The sequence below is a fragment of the Argentina anserina genome, chromosome 3 (genome assembly GCF_933775445.1).
Source record: "Argentina anserina chromosome 3, drPotAnse1.1, whole genome shotgun sequence".
In the NCBI taxonomy this organism is placed as follows: Eukaryota; Viridiplantae; Streptophyta; class Magnoliopsida; order Rosales; family Rosaceae; genus Argentina; species Argentina anserina.
Genome location: NC_065874.1, coordinates 32034713 through 32055277, shown reverse-complemented (window position 1 = coordinate 32055277; position 20565 = coordinate 32034713). Strand labels below are relative to the sequence as shown.

The window sequence follows — 20565 nt, the reverse complement described above, 5'->3', positions numbered from 1 at the left end:
ACTTCCGAATAGAGTCCAGATTCGACAAGTCGACCCAATAGCTGATTAAAACGCACCAGACGAGGCAGAGGACGCGACTGAAGCATTTCATCGAATACCTTGCGGGCGGCAGCCTCATTCGGAAGTGTTTCTCTCGAATGATACAGAGCCACGAAATTGTTGAGGGGAAGACAACAAGACAGCTTATTACCTCTTGTGCTGCGGCTGAGTATCATCATCATCTTCCAAATTCAAGAATTGAGCCTTGTTTTTGGATCCGAGTTCTCTCCCTTTCTTTTCTATACCCAAAGTTGTAGTGTTTGTTGTAGATTAAGATATTGCGGCTGACGATGACTAGGTCTTTATATTTATAGAATACTTATGGTACTCGGCCGCACATTTTTAATCGCATAGATTTGTAAATTTTTAATTGAAGTGTATTATTGAAACACTACTACATAAATGATTATTTTGTTTCCTACGAATAATAATTTTAATAAATTATATTATTAAAATATTTATATTTTTATATAATTGTGATTATGTGTATGTACGAGAATAAAATTATAAAAAAAATATATTTGATAATTTATAATTTAATAAAGTTTTTAGATACTCGCTTTACGGCATTAGTAGAGATAATTATAGACGCTTGAATTAGGGTGTAATTTGGGCCATCAAATGATTTAGTTTGTCTAAAAGTCAAGTCTGTCTTTTCTATAAAAAAAAAACTGAAAGAAAGAAGAAAAGAAAGTCAAAGTCTGTCTTTTCTAAAATGGTGCACCTTCAGAAGCCATAAACCCCGTCTCCCCTAAAGTCCAAACCTGCGGCGGACAGCCACGTTTCGTTTAGGTCTAAGCCAAGTCTCTCTAACGAAAATAGATTAGGTTGCAAAGCTTTTCACCTAAGTAGAGTAGAACGGAACATCCACTTTGTTGTTGTTGGTGAGTTTAAGACTCTACTTCTCAAACTCCACAACACTACTATTGTTGGAGAGACAAGTAGACATGTCTGGTGCAATAACAGACTGAGATTAAGGTTTGAGAGTGCTAACTAGTTTTGATGGGTCGCCCCACTTTCTCCTCGGACGATGTTGTGATCAAGTCTCCGAATGACAAACGACTCTACAGGCTGATTGAGCTTGAGAATGGCCTCACTGCATTGCTCATTCATGATCCTGATGTATACTCACAAGACTACTACTACGAGAGCCTTGTTGAGCCCAGTGAAGATGAAGAAGAAGCCGCCAGAGGTGGAGATGGGGAGCGAAGAAGCAAGGGAAAGGGAGGTGCTTTACAGACTAAGAAGGTTGGTGCTTCACTTTTAGAGTTGAAATCTGCAATACCCATGTTGCATTTCTAGCTTAAACTTGGAGCCTTTGGACTTTTGGGTTATTTTTGCAGCATTTCTGTTTCTTCATTGTAAACCTATTTTCAGAAAGTTATAAAAATCAGCATAATTTAGTTGAGAAATAGTTTTACTTTGGTATTATAGTATATCATTCTTGTTGCATTCTTTTCGATTGAATGTGAGATTAGTTTTGGGGAAGTTTGCAAACAACAGCTTAGTTTTTGACCCTTTGAATTAAAAAAATATGCAATACCCATCTTGCATCCAACCTTGGGTTCTTGAAAATTACGGTGGTGTAACGTGATAGGCTCAGCATTCCATTGATGAAAATAGCTTATTGGGTAGGAACATGTTATGAGTTTGTGTCTACAAGATCACTGGGCTTGGAACATCAATCTTTGTGCTTTTTCTGGGCTTCTATTGTCATACTGGTACATCTGATGTATACTGCTGGAGTTTGATATGAGATTTTTCTTTGTTTGCGGTCGTTCTATTTTATAGTGGTAACTCTGTGTATGATCTGATTATATAACCGGATGTGTTAATACTCAACTCAATTTAGAAGAATGTAAATATGATGTTTATGACTCTTTTTCAGGCAGCAGCAGCAGCAATGTGTGTTGGAATAGGCAGCTGGTCTGACCCCATGAAGGCACAGGGGCTTGCGCACTTTCTAGGTTTGTGGGAAACATGCGCATACCCTTCTTTATAGGGTATGAACACATTACTTACAAGCTCAATGTTGCAGAACACATGCTGTTCATGGGGAGCACAAAGTTCCCAGTTGAAAATGAGGTATGCTTGCCCCTGAGCGTCTTCTTTTTCTTTTCTTTTGTCTTGTCCCAGTTGAGTTAGTGTTTATAAGTAAGTCATTTGGCGATTCACATGCTTTCAATGTACATCCTGAATTTATGGAAAATGATAGTATTGCCAATAGAGATTATACTCAGCACAACAAAATCATCAACTTGCTTTTGTTACATACATACAAGTGGAGGGCTTGCTTGTTCTTTTGCTACCAGCATTCTAGAAGACATACATGCTGCACTTTGTGTTTAGGGGCTTAAAGTTGGTCTTCATGCTATTTTAAAATGCAAAGGAAATAACTACATTGAATTCAATTTTGTTATGGCCAAGACAAGATAGAAAAGTGAGTTTGTTAACCCTTTTGTTTTGGTAATTATTAAAGTTGTAAATGATATTTAAATCAGTTAATTCGAAAAAATTTATTAGTTCTGCTAGCTTGCACTCAAGTTATGTGGGAGAAGATTGACTGCTTACTGCTATGTTATCGCTTCTGTCTCTGCCCTTTGCTAGTATGATAGTTACTTGTCCAAGCATGGAGGGTCCACAAATGCATACACATGTGCAGAGCATACTTGCTATTTTTTTGAAGTGAATGGGGAGTTTCTTAAGGGTGCATTGACAAGGTAATTACTGTGCTCTTCATGAAGTCCTTTATGTTGGAGATAATTTTGATCCATGCATGGAATAAGGTCTTAGTCTTTGGTGTGCTTTCTGAATTGACACTGAATCTTGTCTTTGTCTCTATTATTGACTTGAGCATCTGGAAATGATTTTCATGGAATATGATTTTCGTGGTTATGTGCCAAAACAAATATATATTGATAGGTTAGAAGCTGTTGTTAAAAGAATGTGGGTTGCTTTCTTTTGTTTTATTATGAACTCATCTAAGACCAAGTATATGTATTACTTATCGATATGACACACTGTCTGAATCAGGAAAATGTGGGATTGAAGTGAGGTCTATTTTCAGATTGTTTGTGTCGGTCCCTTGCTTGCTGCTCATAATCATTTCACTGATTTATCATACCTCGCTGCTATTTTGTACTTCCAATTGCCTTTCTTCTTCTTCTTCAGTAACTTGGTTTATATCTATTTGGGATCTTTGGTCTTATCAGATTTTCTCAGTTTTTTGTTTCACCTCTGTTAAAAAGTGAACCCATGGAGCGAGAGATACATGCTATAGATTCAGGTATACGCTACTAATTCTTAAATTATCGCATCCAGCGTTTCCTCCACTTTCAATCCTTCCGGATTTTTCTTACCATCTGTAATTGTATGGATTCGTCATTGCTGAATGAATTTCTTAATCAAACTGGAATGCAGAGTTTAACAGGCTTCTGCAAAATGACTTTTGCCGCCTTCGACAACTTCAATGCTATACATCCACACCTGGTCACCCGTTTAATAGATTTTCTCAGGGTGATACTTGAATCCACTGTTTTTTTTCTTTCTCATTTTGATATTTTATATGTGATATGAAATTTACATCTTGTTATATATATGGAATGAAAGGAAATAAGAAGAGCTTGGATGATGCAACAAAGAAGGGGATCAACTTGCAGGAACAAATACTAAAGTTGTACAGAAACTATTACCATGGTGGATTAATGAAGCTAGTTGTCATTGGTGGAGGTGAAATTTTGTGTCCTTTTTTATTTTTATTTTGCATGGTTTTGTCACCTTTTGGAGGTTAATCAAGAATTGGTGACCATAAATAAGATAAAGTCGTTTTCAAAAAAAATAAAATAATAAAGTAACATATAATTCTAATGTTCTATTGTGCAACACCACAGAGGGTGTGCTTGAGTGCAGGAAATGGAAGAGATTATATATTTTGTAGTTGAATCTAAAAAAAAATTATAAAATTAATAAATGATAAGGTCTTCATAAATATGGGATTCTGTGAATTGGTTGAGGTTTATAATGGATTACAATATAACATAAAAAAATATTTGTCAGTAGTTATTGGTGAAACTTATTCAGTTACAATAGAGATGAAGTTTTCGATGCTATTGCAAATTGAATATTAGTGTTAATAGCTTTTAATTTTAAATACTATCAACATATAACTTCTTCTTTCAGTTCTGATGATTAAATAAATCTATATTCATTTAAATGGTTCTAATTCTTACAGAGTCACTGGATGTACTGGAGAAGTGGATTTTGGAATTGTATGGAGATGTCAAAACAGGTTCCAAAGTAAATCAGGAGTTCAAGGCAGAAAGTCCCATTTGGAAAGCTGGAAAAGTTTACAGGCTAGAAGCTGTTCAAGATGTTCACATACTGCAATTGTCATGGACACTTCCATGCCTTCGTCGACACTATTCTAAAGGCCCAGAATTTTATTTACATCATCTCCTTGTGCATGGTAAGATGAATCATTCTGGATATTGGATGGAGGGGAGCTTTAGTGCTTCTATCATCTGCCTTTTGCCTAAGTTATTATATTTCTTGAAATAGCCTCCATCATATTTTTTCCTGCATTGGTTTTTTTATGTTTGCATGTTGAATATGGATTTGCCAATAGGTTTGGTACCTCTAAATTTTTTTAATGCATTTTGCTTAATTTAGTTTTAGCTCTGAACAATCTACATTTTCCAGAGGGCAAGGGAGGTTTGCATTTCTACCTTAAAGAGAGAGGGTGGGCAACAAATCTAGGTGCTTCGGTGAGCCGCTATCCTGTGGCCGATGTCTTTTGCATGGTCATATACCTCACTGACTCTGGACTGGAGCAGGTACTTTTTTTTCTCAATCTTTCGGCAGAATATTATTTTTAACTATCCTATATTAGATTTCTGACTTAGTTCAAATTCAACGAGTTTTGGAGAATCCATAGATGCTTGCCTTTTTTCTTTCTCTACATATGCTTGGTCAGAAATTTCAGTTATGCTGAACTGATCTAACAAAGCCAACTTTACTGCATCTTTCACTTCTCATTTACTATGTTGAATGCTTATCTTGCAGATTTTCGAAATGATTGGGTTGGTGTATCAATACATTAAGTTACTACGTCAGGAGACACCAGAATGGATATTTTCGGAACTCCAGGATATAGGGAACATGTGCTTTAGATTTGGAGAGGAGGAGCCTTTCCAGGATGATTATGCTTTAAACCTTGCAGGTTTCTTTCATTTATTGGAAGCACACCTCTTTCTCGATCAGGGCTTAATTAATTCCTTTAAGATATCTGTATTTGTGTATTGTTGAATAAATCAAACTTCCTCTTGCAGAAAACTTACAACGTTATGCAGCAGAGCATGTTATTTATGGGGATTATATGTTTGAGACATGGGATGAGGCATTGATACAAAATGTTCTTAGTTTCCTCTCTCCTGAAAACATGAGGATTGATGTGGTATCAAAGTCCTCATTTAAGACAGAAGGTGATTCCCTAATACGCCAAAGCAATTAAAGAAAGAAGGATGTTCGTTGTTCATCTTTCTCCATCCATTTATCTTGTTGCTCTTAAGCTTATTGTCTATTGAAACTATCCCTGTCCCATTCTACTGTATATGTTTCATGTAATATGTGGAGTGTCCTAGAGTAACTCAAGCATAATCAAGCATTAACATTTCCCTTGTTTTGCTGTATTTGTTTCAGAGGTTCAGTGCGAGCCTTGGTACAGTTCACATTATATCGAGGAAGATTTATCTCCATCTTTAATGAAGTTGTGGAAGGATCCTCCAGAAATTGATGTGTCTTTGAATCTGCGAGAAAAGAATAAGTTCATTCCTAGTGACTTCTCCCTCCGTTCTGATGGGACGTGTCTTGATATTTCAAATATATATTCTCCGACATGTATACTAGATGAGCCATTGATGAAGATCTGGTACAAGCTTGATAGCACTTTTCAACTTCCACGGGAAAATGCGTACTTTTTCATCAGAATGAGAGGTGGATATGATAATGTAAAGAGTAGTGTTTTGACAGATTTATACATCGACCTTCTTGAAGATGAGCTCAGTGAGATCATCTATCAGGTTAATATCTCATCTTTAATGACTTGTGACGTTTAAGGTCAATTTAAGAGGAAAATTATTACACTATAATAAATGATTTTTGTGGGGAAACTATTTGAATTTAAATCAGAAGGAGACTAGAAAACTGTTCCATGTGACTGGCCAGACACAATGTCTTTAACTGATTAGGTATTTAAAAGTTTTAGAAGTGTGTTTTCTTTTCTGTATTTTTCTAGGAGTGACAATTAGAAAGAACTTCTCTTCAATTTCTTCAAACATCTAACTTCGGTTTGTAGTTGCCTTGATCTGTATGATTTTATTATGGAAAATAGTTTCCTTAATGTTAAAAAAAAAAATCAAGGAATTTATAAAAAAAATATATTGTCCTTGATGTTTAGTAGCTCAGTTGCAGAACAGAGTTTGCAGACACATTGCCCAGCATTTATTAGCTAGTTTTGTTGCTCTTTTCTCAGGGTACTGTACTTGTATTTTACTCTGATCCTAGTGACTTGGTGAACTAGTCTTTTGTATTAATGCTTAACCTTTTAACTCTGCTTGTAGGCTCATGTTGCCTGCTTGGGGACTTCTATTTCTGTGTTTACCGACAAACTCCAGCTGCAGGTGTTTGGTTTCAATGATAAGCTTCCAGCTCTATTGTCAAAGATTTTGGAAACAATAAAGAGCTTCTTGCCAACTGATGATCGTTTTAAGGTATGCTGGGGAGCCATTCATTTTCATCAGACTGGTCCATGTCTGGTTTAACTTTGATTATGCGTATAGTTGAGTATACCTCTCTGGGTTCTGCCTTGTTGATAACAAAATCGCATTGTAATAGGTTATTAAAGAAGACATGGTGCGAGTGTATAGAAATGCCAATATGAATCCCTGGTGTCACTCAGCATACTTGAGAGAGCAAATTTTGTTGCAGAGATTCTACGACATAGATGAGCTGTTTTATGTTTTGAATGGGTTGTCTGTTTCTGATTTGAACTCATTCATTACTGAGCTTTTTTCCCAGGTACACTATAAATTTGTGTTGAGTATTCACTGAATTTATTAGATATCCACCTGCCAGGTCTTTTGTCATGGAAGAACCTGCCAATGTAAATTGAATACTTTATATCTATATTTCCCTTGATATATAATTTACTTAGTATTTTTATTTCAAGGCATATGCTTACAAAGTGACAATGTATTATCCTCAATATGTACAGATCTACATTGAGGGCCTTCTCCATGGTAATTTGTCGCAAGAAGAAGCAATCAGCCTTACAAATATATGGAAGACAAACTTTTCTGTACAATCGCTTCCTGTCGAATTGATGTATAGAAATCATTGTATTTGTCTTCCTCCTAGTGCTAACCTCATTAGAGATGCTACTGTGAAGAACAAGTCAGAAACAAATTCTGTGACAGAGGTAACTAAAATGGATTAGATTGTTTTGGTTTTCACATATTATGTACTTTCTTTCTTATATGTCAGTTTTGTTTGATATTGCAGCTGTATTTTCAAATTGAATGGGCAACAGGGAGTAAGTCCATGAGATGGAAAGTTTTGATAGATCTTTTCAATGCAATTGTAAAGGAACCACTTTTCAATCAGCTAAGGTGAGTTCATTTAATATTGAAATAACAGTTTGATAAAAAGAATTGCCTCAGATAACAGTGTGCTAAGAATCTGGATCTGATAAATTGTTCACCTTGGATCAGATGAAATATTCTTATGAAGGTCTTTCTATTTCTTGAAATAGGACAAAGGAGCAGCTCGGGTATGGAGTTGAGTGTGGCCTGGATTTAAAATGGGATGTTTTTGGCATTCTTTTCTCAGTACAGTCATCTATGTATAACCCAATCCACCTACAAGGAAGACTTGACAACTTCATAAATGGTCTGGAAGAGTTGTTGGTAAGCGCTCAAGCAAGGTTCCTTCATTGATATCACCTTCCCTTAGAGAAAAAATTAAAATTATGAGTACTGTTCGCATGTCTCTGTTTGAACTAGATTTGTGTGCATACTGCATACCTACTTTCAACTTAAAAGATATATGGTTTTCATAATGACTTCTCAAATTGTGTATCCATGAATCTCGTTTCTGCATTAGAGTTTCTGTTATCGAACTCGTTGGCATTTGCAGGAAGAACTGGATGATGATTCCTTTAGGAACTATAAAGCTGGACTAATAGAAAATCTTTTGAAGAAAGATGCATGCCTTACACATGAAACCAATCGATTGTGGAATGAGATCTATAATAAAAGGTACTAGTATATACATATTAAGCTTTCTAATGCTGATCACTCCCAACACTAATAATTGTCAATATACTACAGATATATATTTGACTACTCAAAAAAGGCAGCAGAAGAACTCAGATGCATACAGAAGGAGGATGTTGTCATCTTTCACAAGACCTATTTGCAACAATCTTCTCCCAAGTGCCGAAGACTTGCAACTCGTGTGTGGGGTTGCAACACCGACTTCAAAGAGACTGATGAAGCGCAATGGGAGCCTGTTCAAGCAATTCAAGACGTTGCAGCCTTTAAGATGTCATCTAAGTTCTATGATCCTAAAACTAATACTTTAGATACTTCTGAAAACTTCTAGGATTTTCTATATCTAGAATCTAAATCCCTGCAACATTTAGCTCGTATTGCAAGTTTGCAACTCTACCGACGTCATCAAAGTAACTTGTTTGGGTTTTCTCCGAGCCTTGTGCTTGGGTCACCAACGCCCATCAGTGGATCCTACTGAACTGTGAAATGTAGAGCAACTACCTGCTGTTCTAGTAACTTTCCTGTACCAAAAAGTGGTATCTTTTGAGGTCTCTCCGTCTCTACTCTGTACTTTCAAAATCCATGACATCACTGTGCCAAGGACATGGCTGGTAATAAGGAAGAGCGTCAAACAAACAGACTCAGAGTTTAAGTATACGGCTACCACAATTACAATCTGGGAAAGTGAAAAAAAAGTAACAGACTCCCCCGTATAATATATTCTTGACACTGAAGCTAAAACCATGGTCTTATGGGTCTATGGGATCGCAGCACTTTTCTAGGAAGATAATGTAATAATGTTTCTGAATGATAAGAAACTGAACAGTTTAATTAAGCTTGAGAAAGGGCTCGCTGCAGTGCTCATCCATGATCCTCGGATTTAATATGGCAAGTCTCCAACACTCTGGAGCAAACATGTTTTGTACCATGTGAGTTGTTCTGTTACCTGTTTTGACATCCTTGATCCTCCTTCTGAGTGCTTGTGAGTTGTTCTGTTCCCTGTTTTGCAGATTCAAACATATGCCTCGTATCAGAGCACAAACATTGGGAAGCTAGCCGAAGAGATCAAAGTCTAGACAAAGAAATATTTCAGGCAGGAGAATAGAAAAAATAAAGTTGCGTTTCAAGAGGTTGGTCTCAGCCAACTTGCTTAAAATTTGACTCTACACATAAAAACCATGAATACCCGAAAACTTGTAAGCAGAGTTAGAAAGCTGCATCTCTGCAATAATACAGCAAAGAAACTATAACTGCAGAAAGCCGAGAAGGTGCTATAGCCTTTCAAAAAATGTAACAATTAAGAAAACCAGGTGGATATTGCATACCACGCAGAACACTCAAATTAAATTGAAATCTTCATTAACAGACCCATATACAGTGGCAGCTTAGAATTAAAACCACAAATCTAATGTCCTAACAAATAACGGTAGTGGCAGATACTAAAGTTTAAAAATATACCACCAAGCAGGTGGGAGGACCAAGTTCTGAACTTGCATCACAAAGAGTCAAAATTGCAATCTATAAATTTCTAAACATAAAGTGAAACAAACAACAGAAATTCAAATAAAAAACTTTGGAGCTGTGAAGAAATAGACATACCTGGGGTTGATCAAGTTCAGATCCACTTTTTCGTGAATCTTTGAAGACCTTCAACAAAGCCGGATCCACTACATCCTTACACAGTAACCCGAGTATCAATTCCATAGTTGATGCATCTGCAGAGAAACCACACTTCTTCATTTCTTCAATAAGTTTCACGGCCAATGATGTCTTGTTGTTATTTAACAAGCCTCTGATAATGATGTTATAGGTGCAATCATCTGGCGGACATCCATTCCCTTCCATTTCTCTCAGCAACTTTTCTGCTTCAACTAATAAGCCCTGGTGACAGAGTCCCTGGATCATTATACTGTATGATCTCACATTTGGCTGAACTCCTCTTGATGACAAACTACTGAAGATATTTCTCGCGGATTTTGTATTTCCAGCTTTGCACAAACCTTCGATAATTATATTGTAAGTTACAACATCCAGTTTCAATTTGCTGGCTTCCATCTTTTCAAGCAATTTTAATGCCGTCGAATGTTTCTGGTTGTTGCACAGCCCATCAAGTAAAACATTGTATGTTTGAAGACCTGGAAGCTGGCCACAATCAATCATCTCAGAGACCAACTTTTGTGCTTCTTGTAGTCTCCCCACTTTGAAAAGACCATCAATGAGAGTGGTATAAGTGACGGTATCAGGAACTAGTTCCATACTAGGCATTTCCTTAAAAATCGCGTAAGCCTGGTCGACCTTTTTAGCCTTGCAGTATCCGTTGATCAAGGTATTACAACTCTGGACATCAACCATGGAGCCCTTGCTGAGCATAAGATCAAAAACTCGTCTAGCCTCTTCCATTTCCCCAAGCAAACAGTAACCGTCCATAAGTGAGTTGTAAGTAATCGTACCAGGCTCAATATGCCTCTCAATCATTATTTGAACCAGCCTTTCAGCTTCCACAACCTTCCCTTCCTTACCATATGCATCAACCAGGCAACTGAAGGTGACGACATTGGGAAAGATATATGCACTCAGCATTTCGTCAAGCAACATCTGAGCTTGATTCCACCTGCCTATATTGCAAAGCCCGTGAATCAAGCAGGTGTAAGTGACCACATCTGGAGCAATCCCCCTACTGCTCATTTCAGAGAAGAGCTTCAGTGCTTCATCAATGAGTGTATCCTTGCATAGGCTGTCAATGATGTTGCTATAAGAAACAACATCAGGCATGCATCCTTGTTCTTCCATCTTCCTCAGTAAAGCAATCGCAGCACTGTTGTTCCCCGTGTTGCAAAAGCCCTTGATAAGAATACTGAAAGTAAACACATTGGGCTTACAATGACCTTCCTCCATCATTTTGTCGAAAAGTCGTGTGGCCTCAGGCAATTGATTGCGGAGAACAAAGCCGTGGATGAGAGTGGAGAAGGTAATAACATTAGGTTGAAGACCCAACTTGAAGGAACTTCCAAACACAGATAGACTAAATCCCATTCGATTCAAATGGGAATAGCATTTGATGACAATAGACAGAGTATAATGATTGGGATAAATTCGATGCAGGAGCATTTGGTTATAGAGGGAGATGACTGCTGCGTATTGTTTCAGCTTGACAAGCTGAGACAACAGCTGATTGAATGGGATGACAGGAGGCCGCGGACGCGAGTGAAGCATTTCATCGAACACCTTGCGGGCATCCTCGGCATTACTCACTTGAGGAAATTGGGTACCTCTTGAATGAAACAAAGCCATGGAGATGTTGAGAGTAGACGAAACCATACCTCTTGTGCCGCGCCTGACCGCCATCGCCGCCATCTTCTTCTCTCTGCTCTCACCCCTTTTGTGTTCTTCTTGAGTTTCTCCGGCTTTCCTTCCTCTCCTGTATATTATTGTTCCTTCAATATTTGCATTATTCTTTGTTGTAAAAAGTAACGAAAGGTCACACATATTGTACAAGTCTCAAGGCATTTTGCATTTTTCAATGTACCTATTCTGCTCATTGATCATGTGTAAACGTAATACTAATCAAAGTGTAATGTAATACTTATTCAATTGGTGTTCCGATAGTATTGAAAGGTATTCAAAATTTTGAGAAATGTACCATGGTTAGTGTGACACTACCTAGCTAGTTTTAGGACACTCATCAAATAATTGACTACATAGACAGTACTTCCCAATAAGATCGATTGCTAGTATTAATATATATGCTCTAAACTAAACTGAATGTGGCATTGATTCTCTTGATCAAGTACTAGCTTGGTGAACAACAATAGAGGTAGAAGGCCAATTGAACTAGGATCGATCAGCGGAAAAGAGCCGGTGCTGCTACTGCTAGGAACAGAAAGGAGACTAATAGCAGGGAAGGGTTGAAGGTCGCCGCAATCGTATTAACTCGATTCGGAAGAGTAGGGTAGTCATCTGGAGGGGGCATTACGCATTCATCCCCATTGAAGGAAATTCTTCTTGGGAAAGTCCATCCTTCTCTGAATGTGAAAATTCCTTCATCCTTGTGCATCAACATTTCTGTTTGTGCGTTCCCTTGGTCTCCCGAGGTTAGTATCATGTCGTTATAGTATTTGATGCCCCAAAACATGCCCGTATCATCTGATAATGAACTTATATTTAGTTGCTTAGCTAGTATTGCATATATAATGGTATGAATATTCAATAGGAGGAATTGGAGGACTTACTGATGTTTCCGTAGGTAGTGAGGGGATGGTAATTGAAGCTGAAAAGCTGCCTGACGCTTCTTAAATTTGGGTGCTGAACAACCAAGTTCCAATCGGAATAGTTTTTGACAAAGTTGAGATTGGTGATTGTGATCTTCACCCTCCAATATTCCTTATAACTCTGCTTGATGTGCCAGTGAACTCGGATGGGGCACATATGCGGCGAACATGTTACCAGAGGTGGTGCTACTGCCCGCTTCTCCGGTGGAAGTTCCGACACAGAAGGAGGAGGCTTGTCACCAGACCTGCGGTGAATACCGACATACTATGCTGAGATATAATTAATGATGTATTCAGCTAATCGAGCAGTAAAAGGGATAGAGTACTAATTATTTACTCGATACATTTGGCCTTTGCTAGTCCTCGGCATCCGCAACTGCAAAGCGGGCAGCCGACAATGGTGGTGTTGTAGAAGGCAGACAAGGATACACAGCACTTGGGTGCGAGAGAAGCCTGGAACTGGGAGTAGGTGCAGGTGATGTTCCATGTCTCAAGGGTTTGTTTCCAGCGGCGTCCTTGTCCTCTCTCATCAGTATACCTTGTTTGGGGGACTAGAAACGCGTCTCCACAGGTGTAACCAGGAATCCCAAGATTGAATTCGGTAGGCATAGTAAGGTTGAGCTTATCGAAAGGAGTTTTTGACCATGGGCGGTTAGAAGGAAAGTTTCCAATGCTCATACCGAAGGAGGAGAGATACTTGGAAGGGTCTTGGTTCATGGATGACAAAACACCTCCCTTGCAGCAGTTCTTGTACTGCATATTGTAAGGAGTTCCAGGAAGCAGATCAATGATGGCGGGCTGCCTCAAGCAGCAATGAGGAAGATCTCCACCACCGGAAGCCTTGAACGCTGAGCAATCTCCTTGCTCAGTTGCCTCGGCACCACGCATGTCCCAGATCACTTCCGATTTGTTCCACTTCCATTGCAGTTTCCATCCTGGCAATTCTATATGCCTGTACTGTTGCAGGTTGTATATCGATACTTTAATCTGCACGCATGCATGCATCCACCAAAAGAAACAATATATATCAGCTTAGGTAGCTTACCCACTTGCGAATTGATCAATAATTCGATATAGCTGAATCAATTTGGTGATTATAACAACTTTTCTATTTTAATGAGTTAGGGTTACACACCAATTTATATTATTTAGAATAGAATTATATAAAATATTTCAAGTAATTTGAAATTTGCACATGTATTCGTTCAATGTATTTGCATGGCATGTTTGAGAAATCGAAATTCATTGGGTTCCTGCAAATATCCGAAATGTGAAATATGCATGGCACATTTATACAAACACACATATATACATAGATATGTTATTTCGTCTTGAACAAACATTTTTTGGAATTCAATTTATCAAGTTTATTATTTTAGACGATTAATATCTATTTTTATTACCTAATTCAGCTAGTGTACATACTATTTGGAAAGGAAATTTATAGGAAAGAAATAGATCGAATACTTCACACAATGACATGACACTAGGGAACTTCTAGGTCTCGTCCTGATATGCCCTTAGATAAAAAGATGTATATATATATATATATATATATATCAATGTTCTAAAAATCCCCGCCTAGGACCGTCTAGACAGCGCCTAGGCGCCTGGAGACCCTTGGCCGCCTCAATTTTAAGCTGATTAATCCCCGATTAATCCCTGATTAATCCTCTGGGCGCTGGTTTTTAGCTGTCCGCCCGATTAACACCTAGCGTTTTTTAGAACCTTGATATATATATATATCAACAAAAAAATGTAAATCAAGGGACATGAGATATTACTTCCTAATTTTCCACAAAATTCCGTCCCCATATACTTTTGGAAATGGAGAATCAGTCCCAAACATTGATAGGAGAATTAAATCAAATTAATGTCTAATAAATATATGAAACTAATATGCATGGAAAAGTATCAACAGATGGAAACATCTAGTCATGATTCATGAGAGAGATCCAAATTTTCATCCGAAACTTTGTTATGCAGTTACTTGAACTGACTGAATCAAGATTTAATTTAGGTTAGTTTTTTTTTTCTCGAAAGGTATTTGATTTGTTTCTCGGTTTAGAGAAAATTTTGAGAATTCGATCAAACTATCACCCCGAATGTAGCAGGTTGAGTTTATAAGAGGTATGGATTGTGTAACTTGACAGGGTTTAGATTAAGAATAATCAAATGTAGGACACCAGTCCAAGTCTAGTTAATCAATATCAATAATCATCAAATGAAACAAGCAGAATAGAATTTTGATGACAATGAATGAGAGGAAAGTGGGAGGTAGACAGATATATTTACTCACGTCATACGTATCTGTGCTGCTTTGTGCCAGAAAATCCCAAGTAATAGTTACATTTCCATAAGGATCTAATGAGTCGTATCCATCTGCACCACCACCATCGATCATCATCATGTTCGTCAGTCATGCATCCTCATTTTTTTCAATCAAAGAAAATGAAATCATAAATTCATATAACTTACGAGATAAGGATATGGAAGACAAGATGATGATCATCATCAGATACATGGTGAAGGTGAAAGTACTGTTGCCGCCGCCACCCATATACACTGATGAGTTGCCTCGCTCTTTGATCTTGTGATTCTTGTCTTGCCTTCTTAGAGATCGACGATCATTGGTAGGTTATGTAATACATATATATATATATATGTGTGTGTGTGTGTGTGTGTGTGTGTGTGTGTGTGTGTGTGTGGACTATAGAGGCGGCGCTTTTTGCAGACGTGAAGCCCGGAGGCGCGGGGGCGAAGGTTGAAGACGATGTAGTTTAGATTTTGCTATATCTAAGTTTTAACCAAACAAGGGTGAGTCCCTTACACCACAACGTCGCCGTTTTGGTCAAAAAGCTTATTTCCTTCCAATTACAGCTGTATCATAATCATTTCTACTACATGATTAGAGGAAGAATACGCGTCCAAAACTAAAACATTGATTACAATGAACACATACCGTTTTCAATCTCTGTGAAAGAAGAAAAGATAGTATGAGAGAAAATGAATAGTAGAGTTTGAAAATGTTCTATTTGTGAAAATACAGGATAGAACAATAACGAGTAATAGCAGCGGAATATATAGAAGATTTTTACTTTTTTATTGAATAAACAATATTACAATGATTACACCTTAATCAATAATAATGTTATTCTCAAATGTAAAAATACTTCTTACTTGATAGTTACAATCAAGTATGAAACAACCTCACTAAGATCGTTGCTTCAAATGTTGATACAACCTCACTAAGAACATTGTAGTCACACGGATGATCAACCTCACTAAGAACGTTGATGTTGCCACTAAGGTCTTCAATGGAGTCACTAAGATCTCCTAGCACTAAGCTCTCATTTTTGTGAAATTTCTTCTCTTTGGTTTCACCTTGTTTCTTCTCTATCTGTGTGTGCTTGAAGGCTATCACACCTACTGCCTATGTACATCATATATATAGCAGCCGGCCATCCAACCCTAACCCTAGTACACATAGGTAATCAACCTAATTTCCCTTCCTAATGCATCTCACACAGAAAAGGAAAAAATCCATATGAATATGGAATACATCTTTTATTTTGAATCCTTTTCTATAACAATTCCCAAACACCATTTAACTAAATATATATTCCCAAATATATATCAATCTACCCATAATCAAATCGGTTGAGACTTCTTTGGTAGGAAAAACAAACCATAATCTTTTCCTAGTCCAATTAGGAAACAACTTCAATTCTCTTTTACATATCAAATCTTCATGACTTGTCCTCCACACCTTTAGATCTTCATCAACTATATGGAGGTCAATATATGTACCTTCAATTTGTTCTTGTAAATTTGAAATGGCATTCCTACGGTATTGATCTATGTGGAATTATATATATAGTTTGTGATTATCTCCTAAGCGTTGGAGACTTGCAACTCGTGCCTGCAACATTGACATGAAAGAAGCTAAAGAAGCGCGAACAGAGTCTAAACAAGTCATTGATGAACTTGCAGCCGTTAAGAAGTCATCTCAGTTCTATGATCGTGGAAGATGTCAGACAGTTGCTCCTTCCACTATGAGTAATCTTCAGTATTATGCTCTTAGAACAAGTTCTTGTTGAGTTGGCACAGTCAGTGGCGGATCCAGGATAAACATGTCACCTGGGCTAATTTTAGGGACATATCTAGAATTTTTTTTTCAGGTTTACAATATACAGTGTATAAAGTTCATATAATTAAAAGTAAATTAAACCTAAATATTCCTACAATTCCCTATAATCTTAAGTTCTTAACTAATCCACATAGACAAATGCTCAATTTCTCATTCGGCCATTCTCTAACATACCACCAAATTTCCAATCATTTCAAATCGATGACACTAATTCCCTACAATCTTACCAAACTCAAATAGGCAAATAAAATACTCAATCTTTGATTATAATCTATTCAGTTGTTTAGTAAGACAGTAGCAAGACTAACACATTAACACCCAATTTCATATAATCATATTCCAAATTTCCAATAAGATCTGTTTAACCAACAAAGTGAACAAACCCATATACCCACCAAATTTCAAAATCTAATAATTCCATAATTAGTATCTAATTATTCTAATCAGTATCTGATTCAATTTTAAAAGAACTTAGAAGAGAACTGGAGAATAGCTAATTTTTTGGGTTATACAGTAGAACGGTAGAAGTATAGATGAGAGCAGAGAGACTCCGTACAATCAATTGGTTTAATTTTTTTTTAATAAAGAGTTTTTTTTTCTGAACAAAAATCTTACCTGGGCTGAATCCGCCCCTGGGCACAGTATCATATACGTAGTTACACGTATACTGAGTTAAATCCCTTTAGCTTAGGCCAGCAGAACTGTTTTAGTAGGTAAAATTTGGACTTGGATTCCAAGAAACCAGCTTCCAATGAGCTGGGAAAGTAAGATTCTGTGTTGGAATTTGGAAACCTCCATCCGATTAATATCACTGTTCATTGTTTGACTATCATCTCGCAGACAGGATCAGATTCAGGATTCCAAGAGATACAATACTGTACTGGGTTCCGCCCTCGTACGAAGATACATAATGCTGTACTGGGTTCCCCCAACGGATGCTCCTACAATCTTGCCAAAAACAAAGGGACAAGAATGGCGCACTTTGGCAAAACTGAGTAAGAAACTGTCAGGCTGAAAAGTAAACGATCGGGTTCCATTGCAACCCCTTCTTTTCCTAGCATTTCTGGATTTGGTCTCTGTTCAGGTTTGGCCAACACCAGCACATATCTATGTTTTCAGTTATCTATTGTATATTGTCCAACAACCTAACCAAAAAGTGTATGTACCAGTGAGCAAAAAAGATAAGGAGACAAGCCAAAGAGAAATTTGTGGGCTTGGATCGAGCCCTAGGAACTCACAAGATGCATACAGTTTACAGCGCCATTCAGATGATTTTTGTTGGTAATGATGCAACAATAAAATAGGAATGTGAGTATCCAATTGTAACAAAATTAACTTGAAAAATCTTAAACGCAGGATCTTGTCTGATCAAGTGAATACTAACATACCCACAAACAAAATCTTTAAAGACCACCGGGGCATACATCATCGTTCATAAAGCACAAACAAGCCTAAAATAATGTAATACAGAGGCAGTGTCCACAATCCATTCACTGATCACCAGGCAGCGTCTTGATGATATCCGAATCACCTGAACATTATCAAAACAACAGCCAGGTTAGCCAAATAAGTTCTTCACATGAATGAGGTCATATACAAATATAATTTAAACAAGAACAAATGATTAAACATACCTGGATCGATAATGCTTAGGCATGACACACGGAAGTACTTGCCACAGGCTGTACCTAAGTCAACATTGTCTGAAAACACAACAAATGACAATGAAAAGTATATATCAGTACAACAATCAATTACATCCCTTAGACGAATTAGAATAACAATGACCATCTATTTTCCTGCAATAGATCAATGTTTATAATGTCTTCCAGGCATAATAGGTGGCACAAAGAGAGTATCCTATACAAAAGCAGACTAAGAGAAATTTCTTATACTTTGCAAAATACCAAACTATCATGCATACGAGAATCAATCAACCACAATGCTGAGAAGTTAGACCCGAGAGTATTACATAGTAAAAGAGCAAACAAAGACCTACATCTGGACAATATAATATGCACAGATTTTTTTTTAAGTTTTTAATTCACCCTGAAGACTACAATAAACCAAAACAAGAATAAATACTTTCCAGGTAGCAATTTCATTCCTCCAAATGAAAAGATCACAGAATCAGCAAAGCACCATGTATGCAAATCTAACCACCAATGAAAACCAACTCCCAATCATCAACAATATGAAACCCTCCATTGTTTAATCCAACACCGAATAACAAATTCCCCAGGGTATGTTAATTTGGGGGGCCTATGCTTCTATAACAGTCGCACTAAATCAGGTCCATCAAGTGGCTAACAATGAGCTAAATGAGTTCCGAGAACAAGTCTCATACTCACAATACCCAGTAATTATGAGCTCCATTTTAACTTGTTTGGCCTTTCATCGATGATCCACCATTCACATTCAACTAAAAAAGCATCCCTCCACATCACAATTCCTTACCCTCTTATATCCACACATCTCAAAAATGAATGCACACTTCGCTATCAAAAACAAACAAGCATCCAAATTAGTTAGAGTTGATAAGAACACTTACTTCCATTGTAGTGATGAACTCCAACCTTGGCAAGCATGGCGTAGTACTCGATTTCGGACTTCCTTAGAGGTGGGCAATTGTTCGAGATAATAATCAGCTTCCCTGAAATTCACACACGCCCACATCACACAAAAATTCAAAAACCACATCGAAAATCCAAGACCCTATTAAAGGAAATGGGAAAGATTGAAGCTTTTTCAACCTACCTTTGGAGTTACGGAGGGTGTCGATGACGGTCTTGTAGCCGAGGGTGAACTTGCCACTCTTCATGACAAGAGCGAGTCTGTTGTTGATAGACTCATGGGTCTTCTTGGTTTTCTTCACAGCCACCATGATGGAAGCTCTGTCTTCTTCTTCTTCTTCTTGCTTGAGCGGCCGAGACCCAGAAACACCAAGAGCTTTTGCTTTTTGGAGACGCCGAGTTAGGGTTTTGGTATTGATATGAGGTTATAAGTCACCGGGTTAAGTTTGGGCCGGGTTTTAATATGGTCTGTAAACTTTTCGTTGTTGTTTGGGTCTTTGTTGGTTTGATTGTGTCGTGTGTGCGCCAATTATGGTACATCAAAATACAAGAGGGAATACCGAATACCAGATAAACCCACCTTGAGAGGCACTTAGGCCCATCATAGCCAAAATCAAATCTAATAAATAAAATCTTAGGCTTGGCGAATTTACGACATGAGCCCCAATTTACAATACATAAGCCTGAAATAAAATCTTATTTCTAATATTGCACCACATGCCAAATCATTCTCCGGATTAAATGTTGGGTTAAACGCTCGGCACCTCGACACCTCTTGACTAAACCTTTTTTTACCTAAAACAGTCGTGATTGGGTCACTAGGAATAGACTGTATTATGAACCTGGCTTATCTTGTCTTGTTTGATTACGGTGGGATAAAATGTGGGACTAATAGCTCCAATCCTGTAAGACCCATCCTGTCCTACAATTGTGCGGAGATGTAACTTATTTACAAAAATAAGTTTTTTGGAGTTTGAACCATTTTTGTATTAATAGTAATTGGTAATATTTGGAACATTATATATGATTATTTATTAATTTTCATTGCATAATGTTACTTTGTTAATAAAAAATTGAAAATTAAAACTTTTTATTCAAATGTTAGGACGGTGGGATTTCGCTAGTCCCGTCTAGAATCAATCCTAGATTCCTAGTGTAATAAAATTAAAAAAAAAACAAGGCCAATTCCATTCTCGTCCTGAGTTTAA

The 20565-nt window shown here is 37.4% G+C and overlaps 4 protein-coding genes across 4 annotated transcripts; 1 reads left to right on the top strand and 3 right to left on the bottom strand.

The window, feature by feature from the left end:
- The first annotated feature begins 901 nt into the window (after window positions 1-901).
- On the top strand, window positions 902-8835 carry LOC126786521 (nardilysin-like). The gene is made up of 19 exons (XM_050512367.1): window positions 902-1287; window positions 1928-2006; window positions 2078-2124; window positions 2647-2759; window positions 3252-3325; window positions 3460-3555; window positions 3649-3768; window positions 4271-4504; window positions 4738-4871; window positions 5101-5257; window positions 5367-5519; window positions 5737-6116; window positions 6657-6806; window positions 6931-7113; window positions 7310-7513; window positions 7597-7703; window positions 7847-8000; window positions 8230-8351; window positions 8424-8835. Exons 1-19 carry the CDS (start codon window positions 1042-1044, stop codon window positions 8695-8697), a joined length of 3027 nt encoding a protein of 1008 aa, XP_050368324.1. The 5' UTR covers window positions 902-1041; the 3' UTR covers window positions 8698-8835.
- A 385-nt stretch (window positions 8836-9220) lies between these two features.
- LOC126786523 (putative pentatricopeptide repeat-containing protein At1g12700, mitochondrial) lies at window positions 9221-11879 on the bottom strand. Its single transcript, XM_050512370.1, has 2 exons — window positions 9966-11879; window positions 9221-9365 (listed from the first exon to the last, which is right to left on the bottom strand). The coding sequence occupies exons 1-2, from the start codon at window positions 11850-11852 to the stop codon at window positions 9309-9311; spliced, it is 1944 nt and encodes a 647-aa protein (XP_050368327.1). The 5' UTR covers window positions 11853-11879; the 3' UTR covers window positions 9221-9308.
- Window positions 11880-12207: 328 nt separating this feature from the next.
- Window positions 12208-15194, bottom strand: LOC126787513 (COBRA-like protein 6). Its single transcript, XM_050513384.1, has 5 exons — window positions 15113-15194; window positions 14934-15016; window positions 12972-13621; window positions 12596-12879; window positions 12208-12509 (listed from the first exon to the last, which is right to left on the bottom strand). Exons 1-5 carry the CDS (start codon window positions 15192-15194, stop codon window positions 12208-12210), a joined length of 1401 nt encoding a protein of 466 aa, XP_050369341.1.
- A 2886-nt stretch (window positions 15195-18080) lies between these two features.
- LOC126786542 (60S ribosomal protein L30) lies at window positions 18081-19718 on the bottom strand. Its single transcript, XM_050512389.1, has 4 exons — window positions 19542-19718; window positions 19336-19437; window positions 18419-18487; window positions 18081-18315 (listed from the first exon to the last, which is right to left on the bottom strand). Exons 1-4 carry the CDS (start codon window positions 19666-19668, stop codon window positions 18275-18277), a joined length of 339 nt encoding a protein of 112 aa, XP_050368346.1. The 5' UTR covers window positions 19669-19718; the 3' UTR covers window positions 18081-18274.
- Between the last annotated feature and the right edge of the window lie 847 nt (window positions 19719-20565).